Source organism: Falco peregrinus, chromosome 5, assembly GCF_023634155.1.
Source record: "Falco peregrinus isolate bFalPer1 chromosome 5, bFalPer1.pri, whole genome shotgun sequence".
NCBI classification, from domain to species: domain Eukaryota; kingdom Metazoa; phylum Chordata; class Aves; order Falconiformes; family Falconidae; genus Falco; species Falco peregrinus.
Window position 1 is genome coordinate 108,145,506 of NC_073725.1, and position 19,940 is coordinate 108,165,445.

The 19,940-nt window shown below is 48.6% G+C and overlaps 2 protein-coding genes across 3 annotated transcripts in view; one reads left to right on the forward strand and one right to left on the reverse strand.

Moving 5' to 3' along the window:
• The window catches only part of WDR82 (WD repeat domain 82), a 19,592-nt gene extending 9,209 nt beyond the window's left edge, over positions 1-10,383 (forward strand). Inside the window, exons 3-9 of the mRNA XM_005234548.4 lie at positions 776-842; positions 1,047-1,146; positions 3,177-3,293; positions 4,073-4,228; positions 4,348-4,417; positions 6,086-6,228; positions 6,731-10,383. Of these exons, the coding sequence (XP_005234605.1) occupies positions 776-842; positions 1,047-1,146; positions 3,177-3,293; positions 4,073-4,228; positions 4,348-4,417; positions 6,086-6,228; positions 6,731-6,760 (683 nt within the window). The 3' untranslated portion in view covers positions 6,761-10,383. The remainder of the gene's footprint in view (positions 1-775; positions 843-1,046; positions 1,147-3,176; positions 3,294-4,072; positions 4,229-4,347; positions 4,418-6,085; positions 6,229-6,730) is intronic.
• A 766-nt stretch (positions 10,384-11,149) lies between these two features.
• Positions 11,150-19,893, reverse strand: PPM1M (protein phosphatase, Mg2+/Mn2+ dependent 1M). 2 transcript variants are annotated; one of them, XM_055803885.1, is made up of 11 exons: positions 19,639-19,893; positions 18,450-18,573; positions 17,522-17,776; positions 16,916-17,028; positions 15,721-15,805; positions 15,294-15,412; positions 14,764-14,827; positions 13,738-13,845; positions 13,299-13,447; positions 12,605-12,641; positions 11,150-12,479 (listed from the first exon to the last, which is right to left on the reverse strand). In XM_055803885.1, exons 1-11 carry the CDS (start codon positions 19,851-19,853, stop codon positions 12,405-12,407), a joined length of 1,344 nt encoding a protein of 447 aa, XP_055659860.1. In that variant the 5' UTR covers positions 19,854-19,893; the 3' UTR covers positions 11,150-12,404. The 2 variants fall into 2 exon arrangements, with proteins under 2 accessions (XP_055659860.1, XP_055659859.1); XM_055803884.1 differs by lacking the exon at positions 12,605-12,641.
• Positions 19,894-19,940: the final 47 nt, after the last annotated feature.

Here is a 19,940-nt window from a genome sequence, read left to right on the forward strand (position 1 = left end):
GAGAAGGTGGTTAACAGTGTCTTCCAAAATTCTGGGCTACTCTTTGTATGTTCACCTGTACTTGGAATAAAATTACCGTCTAAGAAATGTTGTAGGTGCTGCTCTGATTTATTCAATGTATTTTTAAGATTGCTTTAAGTGGACAAAGCTTTAGATTACTCCTCTGTCCTCTTCCTAAAGCTTAGCTGCTCTAAGTGCAGGGAATGTGTGAAGCTGTTGATTGTCAGATTAAAAAAACAGAAGAGAGATTTGCTACTTTTTAATGGTCTTGTCCTGGCTTTGAAGTTCATGGTTTTATGTTTTCTTTGGCTAAATGCTAGAATTTGCACATTTCCTATGCTTACTGTTTAGTTGGAGACTTACTTGCTGGATGTGTATGTGGGTAAGAAAGACAGAAGATTCATGCGGTCTAGCAAAAAAAAGTGGTGGTATCAACTTTGTAAATTTGATACTCTGTTTTGTGGGAATGATGGAATAAAACCTACTAGTACTTCAGTTTTAGTGACTTTGAAATTAACTAGCATAAATCACATGGCAGGTTGCCTTTAAGGTGTAATATGACTTCGGACTGTGGGAAGTATCTTTTTCTGGTGTCTGATTTCCAGTTCTGCCTTGGAAACCAAGTTGTTTTATGTCTATTTGACTTGAAATTGAGTGGCCAGACTTACTGTGGCAAGATTACCATTGCTGTGGGGAGCAAGTTTATTGTGTGACCACTTTTAGATAACATTGGGATCATGGTATAATAAAGTTTATGGTTTTTTTATGTTTTCAGATACAATCAGATACCTCTCCCTGCATGACAACAAATACATTCGGTATTTCCCGGGACATACAAAAAGGTAAGATGTGGCTTGGAGACAGTACAGGAGAAATTGAAATAATGATTGTAGTGAGCTCGAGTTACATTACACTCGATTTGCTCTGGTTTTCGCTTTGCAGAACTGTTCATGGTAATTATGAGCTTGTGCACAGCTGTTGGGGTAGGCGTTGCTCCATTCGCTTCTTTTGTGTGTCTCTGATGCATGTGGTCTTCTGTGTTCTAGAGTGGTTGCTCTTTCAATGTCTCCAGTGGATGATACTTTTATTTCTGGATCCCTTGATAAGACTATTCGACTTTGGGATCTCCGCTCTCCAAATTGCCAGGTAGGATATCAAATTAATGTGTATAGTGTGTTGCATTTTTAGTTAGAAGCGTGAAAAATGGTTGTGTGCTTGTTATAAAACAAAAATACTACCAGAACTGGATGCTACTGATCTCGTGTTGATGCCTTCCTGGAATGCTGAAGGAGCCTCAGTCAGAAATATCTGCAAAATATGTATGTCACGTTGTGTAACATCTCACACTTTCACCTATGTCTCTGCTGGAGAGGTGCTGGGAAGAGCAAGAATAACACCCACAGCTGATAAAACAAGAGAAGAGCTGGGTGTCATCTTGTTCATCAGGCTGCTACCCTATGCAGACAGTGTTCTCTCTTAGCCAGCATCTTTCCTGGGTTGGGAATGCATCTCAGCTGAGTGCTTATAGTATGTGTTTAAGATTGATGCCTTAATGCAATTAAATTTGAAGAAACTGATGACCTGAAGTAACACAGCAGTCATATGGTCGACCCCCTCCTTGCATCGTCTTTGTTCTTCATCAGACCTTTTTGTGAGCAGATTTCACTTTCTAGAAAAGCAAAACCCTATTTGTTTTTATTTATCTTGCTGGAATACTTTACTTTTTTTAGTGGAAGCAGGCATTGTATGCTGAGAAAAGTACCAGAGCTGGCAGCAGGGGCAGGAATGAAAGCCTAGGAGTAGAAACTCCACCTTTTATTGGTGATGAGCTGTTTTGTCCCTCTATCTGGACATGTAGTGTTGTGCTCTCATATTTTCCCATCTCACTGGAACCATTTTGCTTACGAGAGGGCTATGTACTTATTCCAGATGATGCAACTGTAAAGGAAGAAAAGGTTATGTTTCTTAGAAAATGATTTTATCTGTCTTAAAACTAAACCTTTTCTGACAAGAAATCTTAATTTTGCCTTTCTCCGGGAGTATGCCTTTAATGCTAGTGTGTAAGTTTCCCTTGGGACGAATCTTGATCTCGAAATTGCTACAGATGAGATAGGGCTGTAAATTCAGCAGCAGTTCTGTGATTTATGATAATGGCTGAGCTTGTAAGAATGGTAAAACTAGGACTTGTAACAGGAAGCTGCATCCAGCAAAGTTTGGGAAACAGGTTAAGGAAGTGTTAGTTGTAATTTTCAATGTCTGCATGAGATGGCAGCCGTACTGCCTAGAGATACTACCGGGAGAACCAGAGGTGTCTTGACTTGTGAGGACCCTGAGTATTGGCTGGCTTACAGCCTAGCCTTCAGAGATTGCTGGGAAAACTGGCCTAAATTGGAAAGGAAAGCGAGTAGGAGAAAAGTCTCCAGACTTCTCTAAAGAAGCATGGTATTTCAGAAACACAGAAACTTTTTCTGTGTATTTTCAGTTTAATCAAAGATGTGTTCTTGTTTATGTGCATAGCTACATAAAGACATTTGGCTAACATGCACAGACCTGCCAGTCAGGATACAGAAAATTATGTATCTTGTTGGCTTTTACCAAATTTTATCAAGTCTTTTCTACTGTGACAGTTAAGGAAAAAATAACATTAAAAATAAGCACTGATAGTAATCTTTCAATTTTAATGTGAGGTCTGTTTGCTTCCAGAAGGTATGAGTTTTCATTAAACAGGCATGGAAAGTTCAGCAGTGGTGTTCACTGGAGATCTTGCTACTTGCTTTCAGAATGCCTTTTTCCCGCTCCTTTGCAACAAGTAATTGGTTGAGCATTGCTATCAATCCCAGCAGCAACGTTTTGTGGCACTGTCTGGTATAGTTATTAATACAGTCACGTCATCCTCCTTTCTCTGGGTACTTTTCAAGTGGATGATAGCTCAAATGAGGGCTTGATTTGTTCCAATGTAAACTTTGTTGTTGCAGCAAACTGGAAGCTCTGTATGATGACCTGAAGCAGTCATTGTTGCTTTTGAGAAGCTGACCCTTTGTAAAATGTCAATATTTACAATTGAAATTCAGTTGTTCTGCCCATAGACTGCTGTCCTGCTCACAGTGGGCTGAAAAGGGCAGTGGTAGAAATGTGAACATCAGTTTCACAAAATAATTTGGACTGCTATTTTCTAGGGTTTAATGCATCTCCAGGGGAAGCCTGTGTGTTCTTTTGACCCAGAAGGGTTGATTTTTGCGGCTGGAGTAAATTCTGAAATGGTGAAGCTTTATGATCTCCGTTCTTTTGACAAGGTATGCTGCCCTAACTTCTTAGGCTTTTTAGCTTGCAGGTAGTAGTCTAAACTCAGTGTTCAGGACCTGGATTTCTTTACTCCAGGTTACTGTCTGGGGTGCCTGCTTGGTATTGAGAGATTTTTCAGTGAGTAAACATCTCGGACAGAAAGGGATGCATTCTGTCACCAAATCCTGAAATCCACTCTTGAATCAATATTATACTGCTAACCCTTTTAACCTGTTCCAGACTCCTGTTTAGGCCTTTTGTTGTTGTTGGGTTTTGGTGTTTTGTTTTGGGTTGGGGTTTTTTTTTTTTGCTGCTTATTTTGGAAGAACACTGGCAAAGATGGAGCCAGGATTGTCAGAAGGGATGGAAATTTCAAAGATGACTGTAATTGGGTGGGCAGCTGAACTGGCTAAGCACTGAGCACAGTTCCATGGTTTTCAAAAAAGTCAGATGACAGTAACAGTGGCTCAAGCTCTTTCTCTAACTTCAGTTATCAGCCTTCATCCTACCTTAATTTCTGCTGTTGAATGTGGTACAGTATGAGACTGTTGGGTATTGAAGTGCCCTGCTGTGGCTCTTCTGAGCTGTGGAAACTGTGGATCGATACTTCTTTGAAAATTACACGTGCAGTGACGTGGTTTTGCCATGACACTTTTATTTTGGTATCTTGGAATTAGAGATTTTCTTCTGAAAACTCTTAAACTTCTTCTGGAGCTAAGGTTAAAGGCAGACTCTTGTTAGCAGCAATGTATGCAGAGTCTGCATTGCTTTTCCCATTTTTTCTTTGAAGGGGCCATTTGCTACATTTAAGATGCAGTATGATCGAACATGTGAGTGGACAGGCCTGAAGTTCAGTAACGATGGCAAACTCATCCTCATATCAACTAATGGAGGATTCATTCGACTCATTGATGCCTTTAAAGGAGCTGTCCTTCATACGTTTGGGGTAAGCATGTTGCCTGTGCTACCTGTTTGAAACCTGGTGTTAGTTTTGAAAGCAAGTGCCCTTTGGTTGTGAGATTGCTGTGGACACGCTACTACATATTCTTCTGTTTTGTGTCGTAGGGTTATAACAATAGTAAGGCTGTCACGCTGGAGGCATCATTCACACCAGACTCTCAGTTCATCATGATAGGTAAGATAATTCTTCTTGGAAAGAATTCCAGTGCTCTGAAATTAGGTGTGCTATGTAGGATTAAAGTTGTGTCTGTTGGGAAGCAGAATGTATTTAAATAGTACAATGCAGCTGTAAGCTTTCTTTGCGTTGAGAGTTTGTCAGTGATCCTCACTGGCTGTGATGTGCTTTTGTGCTGTCTCAGAGTGTTTCGGGGCTGGATGCTGGGGTCTGCCCTCCACTGCCTGATGAGCAAGATACCTGTCTGTGCTTGGGCGCTTGGTCTCCTAGCCTCGTATCTTTGTACACCTCTCAGGGACATTCCTGCACAGATGAGATGCTGGGCAGCTCTGTTTTTGTTCACGTGGCTCTTGTAAACCCCCATGTCTGTGGAACAAATTCTGCTTAACCCTTGATGGAAGCAGTAGGCATCATGGCTCCCGGCATATGATTCCTCTGGCCCAGGCCCCCTTCTTCACCCCCTGCAGGATGGACTCTTGAGTGAAGTGGGTGGCAAAAAGCAGTTGCAACTCCTGTAAACCCTGGTGCTGCAGGGTGGGCACCCCAGGGTAAGCACTTCAGTCACTCTGCTGCCCAACAGGACCTGTGAACACAAGTTAAATGCATCTGTGTGGTGCTTGCTGCCCTCTCCTAGCATTTCTTTTTGTTCCTATTTATATAGCTGGTACATCCAATATGTTTAACTTTGTGGTAATTGGTATCTGGATCCTCATTTTTCCTGGATGAGTGATAGTCTTGCAAAACTTGGTGGTTTTTTTTTTTTTTTTTTTTTTTAGTTCTGGCTGAGAAATTACTGATTGAAGAGGAAAGGGGGTGGGGTTCTTTGTTTAGTATGTCTCTGGAGAGCACTTTATTGCACATACTTACCTTCCTGTTTTGCCCTTCCAAATGAAAACTGTAGTGGATGAAGTTCCGAGATACTTACTTCTGTTCAGTTTTTACACATGTAAACAAGTTGTAACTTGTGTGTCTTAATTTTTCCTTTCTGAAAAGCTATACATATAATAAGTACAGAAGCGGAAGAAAACCCTTGGCATTTTTATTAGGAATCCTATTCAAAATGAGACTAAAGCAGAACTGAAGTGTAAAAATGTTAAGTGCCCAGCCTCAGAGTTTACAAAATGCCATTTTTAAGTGAAAAACCTGTTCTGTTGTAGCCATGTGGAGAGTCGACTTCTCCAGTGAGGCTTCTGGTATTTGGCATAGTGCGTTGAAATCTGGTTACCTTCAATGGTAAAGCCTTTGATTTGATTCTGTTCCTACCAAGTGAAATATTTCTCTCGTGTGTTTGAACGGAGAACTTGGGTGTGAGAATCATTGTTTCCACATCTTTTGGCCTCTTCACGCATTGGTGCAAGTTGGCAAGGTTCTTTGGATGGTGTCAGCTCTCCTTTTCTACTGGGTGACTGTTAACCTTTTTGCCAGAATAGTGTTGCACTGTGTTGCGTAGGTGAGTCTGCACTGCAGATACAAACCTGCTGTTTAGATACAGGTGTGTAAACTCTAGTGGTGTTTTGTAAGTGCCTTAGTGATATTTTGAGAGTTTTAAAGGTTAAGTGATGAAGACTAGACATGCTTGTTGCTACAGTTCTCTGACAGAAAGGGTTAGGTTCTTCATTTTCTCTGCTGACCTCTCTAATGTATCTTGTTTGCCGCTCCTGCCTGCAGGTTCGGAGGATGGGAAGATTCATGTTTGGAATGGGGAAAGTGGGATGAAGGTGGCTGTGCTGGATGGGAAACACACAGGTCCTATAACCTGTCTGCAGTTCAATCCAAAATTCATGACGTTTGCTAGTGCATGTTCCAATATGGTAAGGAAAGTGTTTTAAATTCCTACTAGCTCAGTGAGGTGCTGACCCTTTTAGAAATGAATTTGAGAAGGCTCAGTGTCACTAAGGGATGTTTCATTGGGCTTTGGTGAGAGCCAGGCTGCTGTCTGCTATGCCTTGATTGCACCTTACCTGGCCAGTAGATGTGTGGGGCAGCACACCTGGCAAGCCAGCATTTGAACAGACACATGAAAGCAGAGCAGCGAGTGAATGCACGTGCAGAAGTATGAGTTCTTCAGGTCACTGTTACACGGCTGGGGTTCGCAGTTTGTGTAAGACTGCTTGCTCTGGAGAACGTGCAATGCAAACCGAACCAGCCTAAGCAAGGATTGTAATCTTAAACTGCTGGGAGGGTGCCACTGCCTCTTTGGTAGTCTCTGCCTGTGTGCTTATAGAAGGTAGCAGTGATCAGCTCCTGCAGTATGCTGTAGGAGAGATTTGTGTTCAGCTCTGTAAAAGATGTTCATTCTTTCCTCTTTTGTAGGCCTTTTGGTTGCCAACTATCGACGACTAATTCCTACGCTGCAGCTGCTGTCAGATGACTTCCATACCAACAGCAGTACATCATTGCAAGCATAATATTGGAATTGCCTAGGTCTCCTAGACTGTGCTCCTGTTCCTGCGTATGTTTCCATATGTCTTACCTCTTATCTGCTGCATTCCTTTGCAAGGACTTCTCCACTCAGCCTCCGAGCATGTTCAGAAGCGGCATGCTACACGTTTTTACCTTCCAATCCATGCCCAGCAGGCTTCAGCTGAAGTTGGAACTGACAAAGTATTATTTCTAAGAGCAATGAAGTCTGTTTTATTTACAAATATGTTTGTGGCATTTTTTTAAGCTGTAATTGTGTGTTTTCCTTCTGTAAGTGCACAAGGCTATTGACGTTCCAAGGTGGAACGTGCAGTTCCTTCCCATAAGTGCATGTTTTTCACATCTGGGATCTCTCTGGTTTCACTGCAATCCACAGATGCAAAGTTACTTCTGTGCCAAATGTTAACACTGACAGTTTTCAACTTAAACAGCAGATGCTGGGTTCTCTTGCAGTGGAACACGCACCAAAAGAGTGGGTGACTGTAAGTACATATGATACATCCTGTCATCCTTTTTTTTTTTTTTTTTTTTTTTTTGTGGCAATTGAGTGCGCAACAAACCATACAGGTTTTGTCCACTGCTAGAGCTTGCCAAAGCCTCCCTGCTGTTTGCTGTGCCAGCATCCTGGAGGGCGCATACAGTACCGCTGAGGTCTGGTCAGTGTCCCAAGCAATAAAGGAGTCTGTCAGCAGGAAGATGGAGAGACCAAACTGAGACTGAAAGCACAGTCTGCCGGTGTATCTTCCTTATGTATAATCTTGGCTGATCTTGTAAATACTGGGGGGCGGAGGGTAGTGGGGATGGGCCATATTTTTTTACTTTTAGATATTAAAGAATATGATGTGGGCCAGTATTGTGGGGTGGCTAGGCTGTTTACCTTCACCGATGCAGTTTTCCCCTCCTGGTTTGTAAATAAGTTCCATTAAATTCTCCCCACACCAGGGTTAGACCTGTATTTCTTTGTTGATAAAGCTGATGCGGTAAGTTCATCATGCATTTTGTTACAGATCCTGCAGGTTTTCAACGATAGCCCTGAAAGAGCAATGCTTCCTTTGTCAGATGGTATCTTCAGAACTGAATTTTAAAAACCTTACATGTGACTGTGCTGACTCTGCTGTGGCCCGGCTCCAAGGAGTGCCTCTGCAAGGAGATGGGAGGGACGTGCTCTCCTGCTCCAGAGGGGCTTGTGGGTGAATGGCACAGAAAGGCTGGCCAGCTGGTCTTCAAGCCAGGTTCCAGTTTCTTTTTCCTGGAGCGCTGCATTGATCAGATGCATCCACCAGCAGGCTGGGACAGGCTCGGCATAAATGTGGTGTTCATTGTGGTTCTTGCCTTTCCAAACACGCTTGGTTTTATGTACTGGGTCACAACTAGGAGTGTTGATTCTTTCCCTTGCCCAGGCACTTGTGCTTCCCCTTCCTCCTAAATGTGAAATGCTGGTAAGGTGACAGGCACAGTAATGGGTGTGCTCTCTCTGCTCTCACATGCCAGTCCATACTGGAGAACCATGTTTGAGCATTTTACCTTCAGTCAGGTGTCCAGATGTTCCCCTGTTACAGCAAAACTTCTCAGCTGTGGGGTCCTGTATGTAATTCAAAGCATATCTCTCTGGAAAAGTAAACTGGCTTGGGGAACAGCTGCTTCTGTTTTGCTTTTCCTTGCCTTCCCACCGCCTTCCACCTCCAGTCCTTGTCAGCTGAAATATGCTGTGCTATGAGCTGGGGATGGGGAGTGGGCGCTTCTCCGCTGCTGGTTCCTTTAAAGCAGCAGTGCATGCTGAGCTGCAGCATTTGCCTGTGCCGGTCAGCGGGAGGACTGCTCAGTGAGGAGTCTGATAAACTGGATGTTTGGATCAGTGCTGTGGTTGAAGCTTCTCCTTAGGCTCTGTGGCTTGCCGTTGCTGAGGCTGATGCACGCCTTCAGAGCCATTTCTAACGGCGCAGGGCTGTGATGCGAGTTTGCCAGCCTGCAGACTGGAGGAGGGAAGAGAGCAGCAGACTGATGCTTTTGATCTTGCCGAACTGGCTTGCTGTCGGAGATGCAGGTGAGAGATTTATACCATGGCACCAGCATCCCTCCTTCCGTACTGTCCCACCACCAGCACCTATAAATGCCCATCATGATGGGAGATGATTATCCCAGTCCTTGCAGTTGACTGCCTTTCCACAGCCACCTCTTCAACTCAGTATTGCTGCTTTTCAGGCTGCTGTTATACCTTTGGCGTTGCCGTAAGCAGCTGTATTTTGCAGTGGTTTTTAACATTACAGGTATTTGGAGTTTGTAGTGCATTTTAACAGTTAAAACTTCAGTCTTCATCTGAAGGGTCATCTTTCAGGGTTTTACCAAGTCTGGTGCCTGAGGAATTGAACAGATAGCCTCCAGCCATTTTTCTTGTTATTTTTCACTGGGAGGCGTTTGGAAGTCTTTTATTCTAAAAATGGTCTTGGCTAATGTGGTTTGAGCACATGTCTAAAGACTTGTTCAGCTCTCTTCAGCTTGCAGTGTTGTAAAATATTGTGTGTTGCAGCATGAAATCTTTTAAGAAAAAGAAGAGCAAAGCATGATCTAGAAGGACACGTATACTAAGAACATCACTGGCTTTCTGGAGTGAGGTAAATTCACAGGTTCATGTGCAGCACAGCACCAATGCTGAGTTCAAAATGAAAGCTGAATGCATTCCCAGGGCCGATTGCCAACCCACATGGGTAAAGACCTCTTTCTCGGTTGATGTGGCATGGAGTGTTTTCCATCTGCCTTTAAAAGAGGGAAATTGCCAGGTATTGTCAAGGAACTTGTGTCACGTGTTTCTACAAGGTTAGACAGGAAAGGTGAATAAAACTTTTAGCTTCCAGATTCTGTGTGCTTCTCTAGAAGTATCGGGACTGCAGTTCCTGTGCTCTTCAGGGCAAGCAGAAATGGACCTTGTTAAAAACGGCACTCCCAGGTCTAATGGAGTGTCCAGTCTTAGGCAAAGCCAAGCAGGAACCAGCATTCCCCGAATTTGACATTTAAAGGATTAATTCCTCCATGTGTTCTTTGAGATTAAGACCTTCAAAACAAGGGGGAAGTGAGACTCAACAGCCCACCTCTAAATAAGCAGTGGTGGTGATGGAGCTCATCTGCTTAGGCTGTAGGAGATTTCTAGGTGTAATTCTCTTCTCCAGGTTAGTCTTTTGAGAGATTTTTCTTTTTCTTCTGAGGTTCCCAGGTCCTTGGTTAATGTCCCAGCACCTGCTCTGGGGGACACAGGAGCAACTGAGTGAACAAATTTGGAAGCGGCAGTGTATCTTTTCCAATGCCTCTTGACTGTATTTGCACTTTAAGGGACTTCACCTTGGTTTTGGGCCAGGGGCTAGGATCCCAGCGAGCCTTTTGGAAAATGGTCTCTTTGGTCATGAGCTGGTATGGGGAGTTTGACTCCTAGATGCTATCTGCCAGATGACTGTAAATACGTTTAAGTCAAAGTATACTTTGTCACAAGATACTACGTATGTGAAGAATTCAATGTTTTGGCTGTTACCAATAAATATTTTGTAGACAGATCAGAGTGCTGTAAATCATGCGTTTGTCCGGTGTGATGCAACTTGCTGGTTTCTTAGAGGGGGAATGGGAAAATCATCCATTTCTTTAAAAGCTTCCTTGTTTCAGGAAGTCAGAGGTGCTGTAGTGGAAACTGCGATCCTCTGAAGCTGTCCCTACATAAATTGCCCATTTTAAGAGTTTGTTCTTGCCTAGGAATGTATCGGCATAGGCAAGCAGTCATGTGCCAGCTACGTGTTGAGGTATGGTGCCCTAGGTAGAGAGGGGTGTTCACAGAAGCCTGTTTGGATGGAAAAGCTGAGCCCTTTCTCAGCAGGAAGGTGGGGAAATAGCTCGTTGTTCTGCAGCAACAGGAGGCTTGGATCGTTACAGTCAGCATGTATATATAGCATTACAGCTGCCGTCGGGGGGATGGCAGCCAGTATCAGGGGGGTAAAATCCCATGGGCATTGTTTTCAAGTTAAACAAAGACAAAGAGGATGGGGGGGAAGTGAAGCTGGAGACAAACATTTTCTGTTCTATCCCTTGCTTAAACCATGAGCAGGTAGCTGAGAAGGCTGCCTTGTGCCTGGGTCCAGGCCTTCCTCTGCAGGAAATCATCTTTTGGCACCTAGCCTTCAGGGTAGTACTGCTAACGGAATACTTCTAGTGGCAAACTGTTTTTTGGCAAAGACAAATCCCAAGCTAAAACTCCCCTGTGACTTTCTAAGGGTGTTTTTCTCCATCTCAGGTCTGTGTAAAACCTCTGCAAGGAATGAAACTGCCGTAAGATGCATTAAAAAAGAATTTTTATTTGGACTTTCATCCTTGTGGAACTTAAACACACACTGGGGTTTGTCCGTGTCACTAGGGAATTTTGCAACTTGTGCAATGAATGATGAAAACCAAAGTGGTTTTGGGGAGATGGGAAGCTTGCCCAGGCCTGAGTTTGCCTGGCTAATGAACAGGTTGAGAAGCAGATCCTTGGAGTTTAAGGCATAACTCTTGTTTGGCATGTAGTCTTCTGCACTGCTGCTCCTGTTTGTAATTAAGTGCTTGAGATTCAGCACTGCAGACAAATTTGAACAAACCCAGTTTACTTGCAGCTCGTCTACTAAATCAGCTGATGTACTTAAACACTTCAGTTCTCATCAGTGATGCTGCAACAAAACGAGCTTTGCTGTCAGAAATTACCTGAATGAACAGAAAAAGTGTTAGCAAGTGTTGTGGACTAAGATTTGTTAGAAATCTGTATGTTGCATTACATACTAGTATACTTAAATGCTCTTAAATAACAGCAAGGCATGTATCTTTACACAGGAGGCTCCTGTACAACAGCAATGTGTAGCTTCACCTGCTAACATTGTTTGGAGGTGGTCTGGCCTAGAAATGGCAACTTTCTCAAGCAAGAGGTCTGGGCTTCTGCTTCAGCATTTGCATTTCGCAGGCACAGCCATGCCTAATGCTGTCTTAGCAGCAGCTCCTGGGTTCTCAATAAATCTCGTGTTACAGCAAATGGATACGAGATGTTTTAGCTTATGCATCCAGTTTTACACGACTGACTTCAAGTCTGATTAAAAAGCCAGCTCCTGAGGCTAGTTGGATCTCAATTGACCCTAATTTTTCAATAATAAAAAGGGAGAGGGGACACTGGAAATGTGGATTTGAGTCTCACTGTACCGCAAAGATCTTAGAAATAGTGCCCTTCAGCTTGCATGGCCCCCTTTGCAATTCCTCCTTGTCCCAATGAGAAAGGACTAAGGGGAATGATTAGTTGCTGACCGTTGCTCTCTTGCATGTTCTTAAGGAGCTAATGTTCTTGTTGATCTTCTGATTGCTGGCTGTGCATTTTCAGGTTGCAGTGCAGGTGGATTTGCTGGAAGAGAGTGCAATATGCACAGCAGAAATCCCTTGGTTGCAGGTTGATGCTGAATAGCACCACAGTAGGGGGACACAGATCCTGTGTCATGCTGACAGTCAGTCCTCATTCCTGTTGTGTAATGGGATGACAAATACAGAGATGTCATCGTAGGATGCCTCGTGGCTGTCATCCAGCATCCACTGGTGGCCTCTCTCCTTTCCCCTTGCTCTGCATACCAAGCACTTGGCCAATTCTGAAAATCTGTGGATGGAAAAAATGCAAGGTTTGGGTTAACAGCGCTGTGTCCTTAAGAACAACAGTGTGATGGCTTTATGTTGTCAGGATAGTAGGTGTTCATGGTTTAACCCCAGCCAGCAACTACGTACCATGCAGTTGCTCACTTGCTTGCTCACTTTCCCCCCACTGTGGGATAGGGAGGAGAATCAGAATAAGGTAAAACTCGTGGGTTAAGAACAACTTAATAATTGAAATAAAAAATAATAATAATGAAGGGGGGGGGGGAGGAGGAATAAAACCCATGAAAAAAACCACAAACAAAAAAACCCACCCCACCCCAAGTGATGCACCATACAATTGCTCACCACCCACTGATTGATGCCCAGTCCCTGAGCAGTGATCAGCAGCTCCTGGCCACCTCCCCTGGTTTATATACTGAGCATGATGTTCTGTGGCACGAAATATCCCTTTGGCTAGTTTGGGCCAACTGTCCTGGCTCTGCTCCCTGCCGGCTTCTTGTGCACCTGCTCCCTGGCAGAGCACGGGAAACTGAAAAGTCCTTGATTTAGAGTAAGCACTACTTAGCAACAACTAAAATGTCAGAGTGTTACCAACAATATTCTCATACTAAATCCAAAAATCCAGCACTGGTTTTGTGTGGGGTTTTTTACATGCTAATTTGATCAGTTTCTTTAGGGTGGGGAAAGATGAGGAGACAGTTTCCAGAGTCACAGAAAGATTGCTTGGTCACACCAGAGCTCAGCTAGAAGCAAAGTGATCTCAGCCTGCTTTTAGTCTGACCTGGTTCTTTGGAAGGAAAAATGATGGCAAAGTTGTTATTACCTGTGAGGATCTGTCCTGTTTTCTGCAAGGAAGGTCCTGACCATATGGGCCACCTCTTTATTGCACAGAACATCCCAAAGGCCATCAGTTGCCATGATGAGGACGTCGTCTTCCTTAATGTCATGCAGAGCAAAGTCAAACACATTCACCTGGAAAGCACAGGAGTACAGCAGTGACAATTCCTGCGATGTACTGGAGGGGTCAGGGAGATTACTCTTTCCCTGAGAGATGACAAAGCGGGACCAGGGTACTCTGAATCTTTTATGTCCCCTTGCTGCTGTGCTTCTAGATTCCTTTATCTTGGGGAGTCTCTGGGCGGCATGCAGAGAGATGGAAAACGGACACGGCTAAGGCCTGCCAGGTCTGCAAAAGGTGGGTGCTACAGAGGAGGAGCAGCATGTTTAATTCCACCCTGTAATTCCCACGTGCCATGACTGACCTTGGGAATGCAGGAGAGGAAAGGTTTGACTTCAACGTTGGTATCGATGACTTTCAGTTGATGATCCCCCAGACCTCGAGAGACAGCCAGAGTCCCCAGCAAGCGAGCCTGGCCCCAAACAAAGCAGAACAGTATTGAAACATGAAAATGGGGCACCTTTAAAGGCTGACGTGTAGGCATGTCCTGACTGATCTATGTGTTGCCTCTAGGACCCTTCTTCAAGCATCGCCAAGAACAGTGCCTGGGGACTTCAGAGACAAGGAGTTACCAGAAGCCAAAGCCATCAGAAGCATGGAAACAGCCTGCATGTGAACGGCTCCTGGTGGCCCGTGGTGTGCTCTGGAGTTAGTACCTGTACTCTGGGGAGTGCTGCAGACCTTAGGAAACCTGTGGTGGGATCTGTTCTTGATTTGGGGTGGCAAGGAAGAAAACTGGGCTGGGGGGGAAGGGGTCCTTCTGGCTGGCAAAGGACGTTCTGCCCTGGCTCCCTGCAGCGGGGGTGGCTTTCAGGTTGCGGTGCTGGGGAGGTGACTGCTCAACCCCAGCAGGCAGATGCTGGATGTGTGCAGTCGTTGCTTCTCCCTGCCTCCTCCTTCCCTCTCCAGGCTCCTTTTCTCAGCCTCTTGTCAAAGAAGAGGGTTTGTGGGAAAGGTGCTAATTGGAGCTGGAGGAGACAATCCAAAGTGGGATCTGCTGAAGCAAGTTCTGATCTGAAATGAGTTGTTGTGTGCAAGGGGAGATGAGGAAAGGGCAGGCTGGCTCAGGGCTGCTGTCTGCTTGGCTAGCAGGTGCTCTGGAGGAGGGTGCGACCTCTCTGCTCCAGAGGGCTCCGGTTTACGCTCACCAGGCAGCACAGTGCTAGCGAAGGGAGCTGCTGTATCAGGGCCGTGGGACTGCGCCATGCTGGAGAGCCCCAGAGCACTGGGAGCTCTGCAGTCCCAGTCTGGCGTGACTGTGAGTGACAGGGATGCTGAGGACCCCAGCAGACTTGCCTCTGCCTTCCCAGTGTGTAAAGCGTTACGCTACCTGCTTCCCGTGACCATGGACAAGAGGGTACTTGAGGTCAGCTTTCTCCACCATCTTGTATCCCCTAGAACAGAGAATTCAGCATTGACGTGGGACTTGTCTGACCTAATGGCACAACCCAGCCACAGTATTTTGACTGATCCAACCCTTGTGGTGCCCCCACGCACAGGTAGCTGACTGAGGAGGCCACTTGCTGAAGCAGGTGCAGCGAAGATGACCCCTTCCTGAATGCCCACGTGTTTTTCCCTCTCCCCTTCCTCCCCAGCTGGCTGGGTCTCCCTGCACAGCCCCACCTCGCAGGATCCCAGGACTATCTCAACTGTTCCTTAACCACCCTCCCAGAGCTGCAGTCCTTCAGCCAGCAGGGAGGCTGCTCACGGCATTCTTCTCTTGATCTGGCACAGCTTTGCACCGTCAAACACGCTGCTCTCACCAGTGGAGCATGCCCCTTCCCCTTTCACCTCCCCATCACTATGAGCAGGCAAAGCTGCCCTGTGCTGCAGCCTGACCCTCAGGCAGAAAGGACTCACCAGCCCTCCATGAAGTAATCCCGGTACAGGACTTTCTGGCCCACATCATCTCCCTTTAACCTCCGTGGAAACTCAAAGCGTGTGAACTCGCTGTCCAGGAGCTTGGGGAAAAGAAAAGCCTGGAGGAGGGAATGAAGGCATGAAGACGGACAGGTTCTGCTTCAGTGGAGAAGGGCTCCCAACTGCTTCTGCCTTGGGACTGGCATTCACAGCAGCAGAACGGGGAACAGAACTGGGAAAGCACATCCCAAGGAGGACAGGAGCATCTCCCATGCTAAAGGCTGTTGGCCGAATCTTGCCCCCAGCCCTCCTTGGCTAGCGCCAGATGACATTCTGGCCACACAGTGGCCATTGAGGAAAGCGGGTGGTCCTCTCTGACCCAGTGGGATGCTCACAACTGGACTAATGTGTGGAGGGAGTCACTCACCAAGTGCTGCAGTCGCTGCCTCTCGGTCTCAGGTGTGAACTCGCAGCTCATGGGCACGATGCTGTCCTTCAGAACGAGAATTGCCCTGCGAGGGGGGAAGAGGCAAAGAGCTGAGCCGTGTCTGTCACCGCAGCCCTCCTCTTACTGAAGCTAGCCCCAGGCTCAGCCAGGTGTGGGACCAGGGGTAACCAGTGGCAGAGCAGTGCCAGAGAATGGTTCTGCACCCAGAAGTGTTTAAAAATGACAGTATATTTTAAATAACTCCATTGCAATTGCACTGTTGCAGCAGAGAACTGAGCTTGCCTGGTTTGACAATGGCAGAGCTCGCTACTAGAGGAATGGTGGGCCAAGGCCAGAGGAGGAAGCTCTTGAGGATGCCCTGAAATCGCCTTCCACTTTTGAACACCTGCCGGGCTAGGCTTACTGCTGCCCGTTGTGGCTGGGTGGTGTTAGTCCCTTGAAATCCCAAAACCCTTCCAGGAGGTATGAAAGCACCCATCCTTCCAACAACTCCTGTGGCAGGCAGGAGGGAACTGGCTGGGCTGCGCGCGTACCTTCCCAAGGATTAAGTAAGTGGTGTGGTTTAACCCGGCAGACGGCTGACCACCACGCAGCTCTGCACTCGCTCCTGCCCGCAGCGGGACAGTGGAGAATTGAGCAGAAAAAAAGTGTAATTCCTAAGCTGAGATGAAGACAGTTTAATAACACAGAAGAGGAAGTGAAAATAGTAATAATGATAAAAGAATCAGAATACACAAAACAAGTGCTGCACAATGCAGTTGCTCGCCATCTGCCAACCAATGCCCAGCCAGCGCCCGAGCCCCTGGCCAGCTCTCCCCCTAGTCTGTATGCCGAGCGTATGACACCATACGGTCTGGAATATCCCTTTGGCCAGCTGGGCTTGGCTGTCCCGACTGTGTCCTCTCCCAGCTCCTTGTGCCCCCCAGCCTACTTCCTTGGTGGGGTGAGAAGCTGAGAAGTCCTTGACTTGGTGTAAGCACTTTGCAGCAACAACTAAAACATCGGCGTGTGGTCAGGATTATTCTCATCCTAAATCCAAACCACAGCACTGCAGCAGCTACTAGGAAGAAAATTAACTCTATCCCAGCCAAAACCAGGATAATATGATGCTGGAAACCTTGCTTATCTCCCAGGTCTCATCCCCCAGCAACTCCCCCCTTTTATTACGGCTCACCTGCTGTCCCCAGCATTAGCCACATACAGCTTTCCCTGGAAATAAAGGGCAGCCAGAGCAGTGCAGCCTCCTGTCTGATTTGTAGCTTCCATCTCCTGGCCGATGACTTCATCCTGTTGGTTTAAACAAGTTTGGAGAGCGATGTGAGCTGGGCTGCTGCTTTCTTTACCTGCCTCATGCCTCCCGGCAGAAATACAGAACCAAAACTGATTGCAGATGGGCCAGAGGAAACCAGCGAGGCGGAAGACAGTGCTGCTGTGGTACAGCCACAAAGGACTGGTTTAGGAGTGACAGGGAGATCCCAGACTTGTACATGCCGTACGAGTGTGACAATAGCCACCATCTAGCCCTAAAGAAATGCATCCCTTGGGCGCAGTTTAGCAGAGATGCTGTAGCTTTGCTCTGGGTCAGCCCTGCTGATGTGCAATAGATCCAAGGCAGATCTTGGGAAGCTGAGCCAGCATGATCTCAGCATGCTTAAAGGTTTGGCTGAATGTTCCTGTGTGCTCAGTGAGCTGCAGAACTGCAGACCCTGCCCACCCCAGGCAACAGGGAGGGACAGACTGCTTGGGGCAGCAGGACCAGTGTCTTGCACGGGGTACTCACACATTCCTGGAAGGCGTTTTCCAGGGCTCCCACCACCAGGTCTTCTGCATGGATGTGCTTCTCCTCCACGAACTGGGGGTCACTGTCGCAAACGCAGCGTCCACTGAGATGCATGGGGGGCTGGACCTCTGTGATGCCTCCCACAACCTCCTCCAGCTTCTGCTTGATGCAGTAGTGCAAATAGTTGGAGGCGATGATGGCAGCTTCTGGGCCACCATGGCCGTCAAACAGGGCCCAGTAGTAACCAGTCAGAAACTGCGGTGAGGAAGAGGGGCAAGATGGCAAAGAAGAAGGGGAAGGCAGGGGCTGAAGAGGTCATACAGATGGCAGGCTCACAGCCAGGACATCACTACATGCTTTGCCTGGCTTTTCCACCCCTGCCACCATTCCCTGCTGCCAGTTAATCTCCCACACGGCTCAAAGTCACACGATGCCCCATGTGCTGCTCTGCCAGACCCATCACCTGAGCTCTGAGCGGCTGGATTTGCAGCCAGCCACCCTCACACGCTACTCCTCTTTGGTTTAGGGGAAACGGGGCCATTTTACGAGAGGCAAGGCAGAGCCACCCCCAGGTGAGAGCATCCCATGTTCCTGGTTCATGTGGCTGTCCCCGAGTGACGACAAGACACGCCAGCCCTTGAAAGCAGAGCGAGGACAGTAAAGCCCAGGTGAGGGCACCAGGTAAAGGGCTCGGATGACCTCATATGCCCTGAGTCATAGGCCACGGAAGTACAGACAGCACGTGCGGGCAGAGCTGCGTGCCTGCTGGCCAGACATAGGGTATATGGTCCCCTAATGTGTCCATGGAAGGGTTTCAGCACGTGGGCATGTAGGACTGATGGGGCAGCCCCCTGTTGCCTGTACTTGGGCCCTTGGGTGCAGAGCAGCGCTGGCAGCAGGGTGAACGCAGCCTGCCTGGGGACTCTACCTGCGTGGAGCACAGGATCAGCCATTCCTCGTCCTCCTCCAGGCCTGGCTCTCTCCTCCGGATGGAGATCTGACAGCAGGCTGCCTGGTCCTCATTGAACTCTGACTTCTCGGCATTGATAACCCTGGGGGTGCAGATGCTCCAGGTAAGGCGTGCAGACCCACCGCACCTTCCCTGCTCCCAGCTGGCCGTGCTGGGCGCTCTGCAGCCATGGCGAGCGGCTGCACCTCACCCCTTCCGTCCTGCCCCATGCTCCCTGCTCCCTTTTCAGACTCCAGGATCTCTTTGCTGGGGATCTAAGTAACAAGCCCTTTACGTGCAGCGAGGAAAAGCTTGGCTAGGGACAGAGGGACAAGTGGCGTGGGAGCACCCTGGCCTCAGGCAGCCCTTGTCAGCAGCCCACACTGCGATTTCCTCGGTGACACAGTGAGTTGCAAAACCACCATGGGTTTTCCTTCCAGCCTGGCCAATGTTTGTCCCTGGCTGGGAGTCTGCTCTCCTTGCACAGCTCCTCTCTCCATGCTGCGCCATCCCAGGGCTGCCGATGTGGCTGGGCCAGGATGCGGGGTCAGCTCCCGGCTGGAGCTGTTCTGCCCGATCCATCCCCTCTGCCCTTAAAAATCGGCAGACCCAGAGATTTCTAAAAAATGTCATTTTCCCCCTTCCTTTGTTTGACAGGCGCTTTGCGAGGACCAAGGGGACGGACACCCGGCGGTGCCAGTCCCAGGAACCCCCCCCTGCCCCAAATGTCCTCCCGGCTCCTTGGGCCAGGGCGCGCAGCAGGGGACGGGCGACATCCCAGCGCCAGAGCGACGGACTAATCTGGGGACTATGGGGGCAGGAGGGGACAAGACAGCAGAGCTGGCCCTGCCCCTTGTCACGCGGGGCCGGGGACAACCTGCCGCCGCACCGGGGCTCCCGCGGCTGCTGGCCGGGAGGGGCGGCTGCGGGCCCCGCCGCGGGGCCGGTCCCTGTGGGCTTCGCCGGGGTCGGGCAGGGGCTGCAGCGGGGGGGGGCTGCGCGGTGCGACCCACCCCCCGGGCACCTCCCCACGAGGTCCCTGCGCCCCCCGTGGGGCCCTACCCCCCCGCCGCCCCCCAGACGCCCTCCCCAAGCCCTGTGAGCACCCTGTGAGACCCGCCCCCCGGGGTCCCCCGCAGCCCCCTCCCCGGGGCCGCCCCGCACTCACTCGGCGTAGCCCGCGCCCCAGGGCAGCGGCCGCTCGGGCCCGGTGCCCCGCACGGCCCGCCCGCCCCGCGGGCTCTCCTCGACGCCGCGCAGGAACTTGGGCCGGCGGTAGCGGAGGGCGGTGGGCGGCGGGCCCGGGCCAGGCCCCCCCTGCGTGCCGCCCGGCCGCTCGGCGGGGCCGCCCCGCCGCCAGCGCCGCAGCCACTCGGCGGACATGGCGGGGCCCGGCCGGGATACGCGCGGCGCCGCCCCCCCCCCCCCCGCCGCCAGGCGGCGCTGCAGCGTGGCCCCGGCGCGGCGGCT

Coding starts and splice junctions, on each gene's coding strand:
- PPM1M (XM_055803884.1), bottom strand. CDS start 19,853: ATGTCCGCCGAGTGGCTGCGGCGCTGGCGGCGGGGCGGCCCCGCCGAG. Junction 17,029..17,521: donor AAAACGCCTTCCAGGAATGT/GTGAGTACCCCG, acceptor TTAAACCAACAG/GATGAAGTCATCGGCCAGGA. Junction 15,806..16,915: donor GCTAATGCTGGGGACAGCAG/GTGAGCCGTAAT, acceptor CCCCCCTCGCAG/GGCAATTCTCGTTCTGAAGG.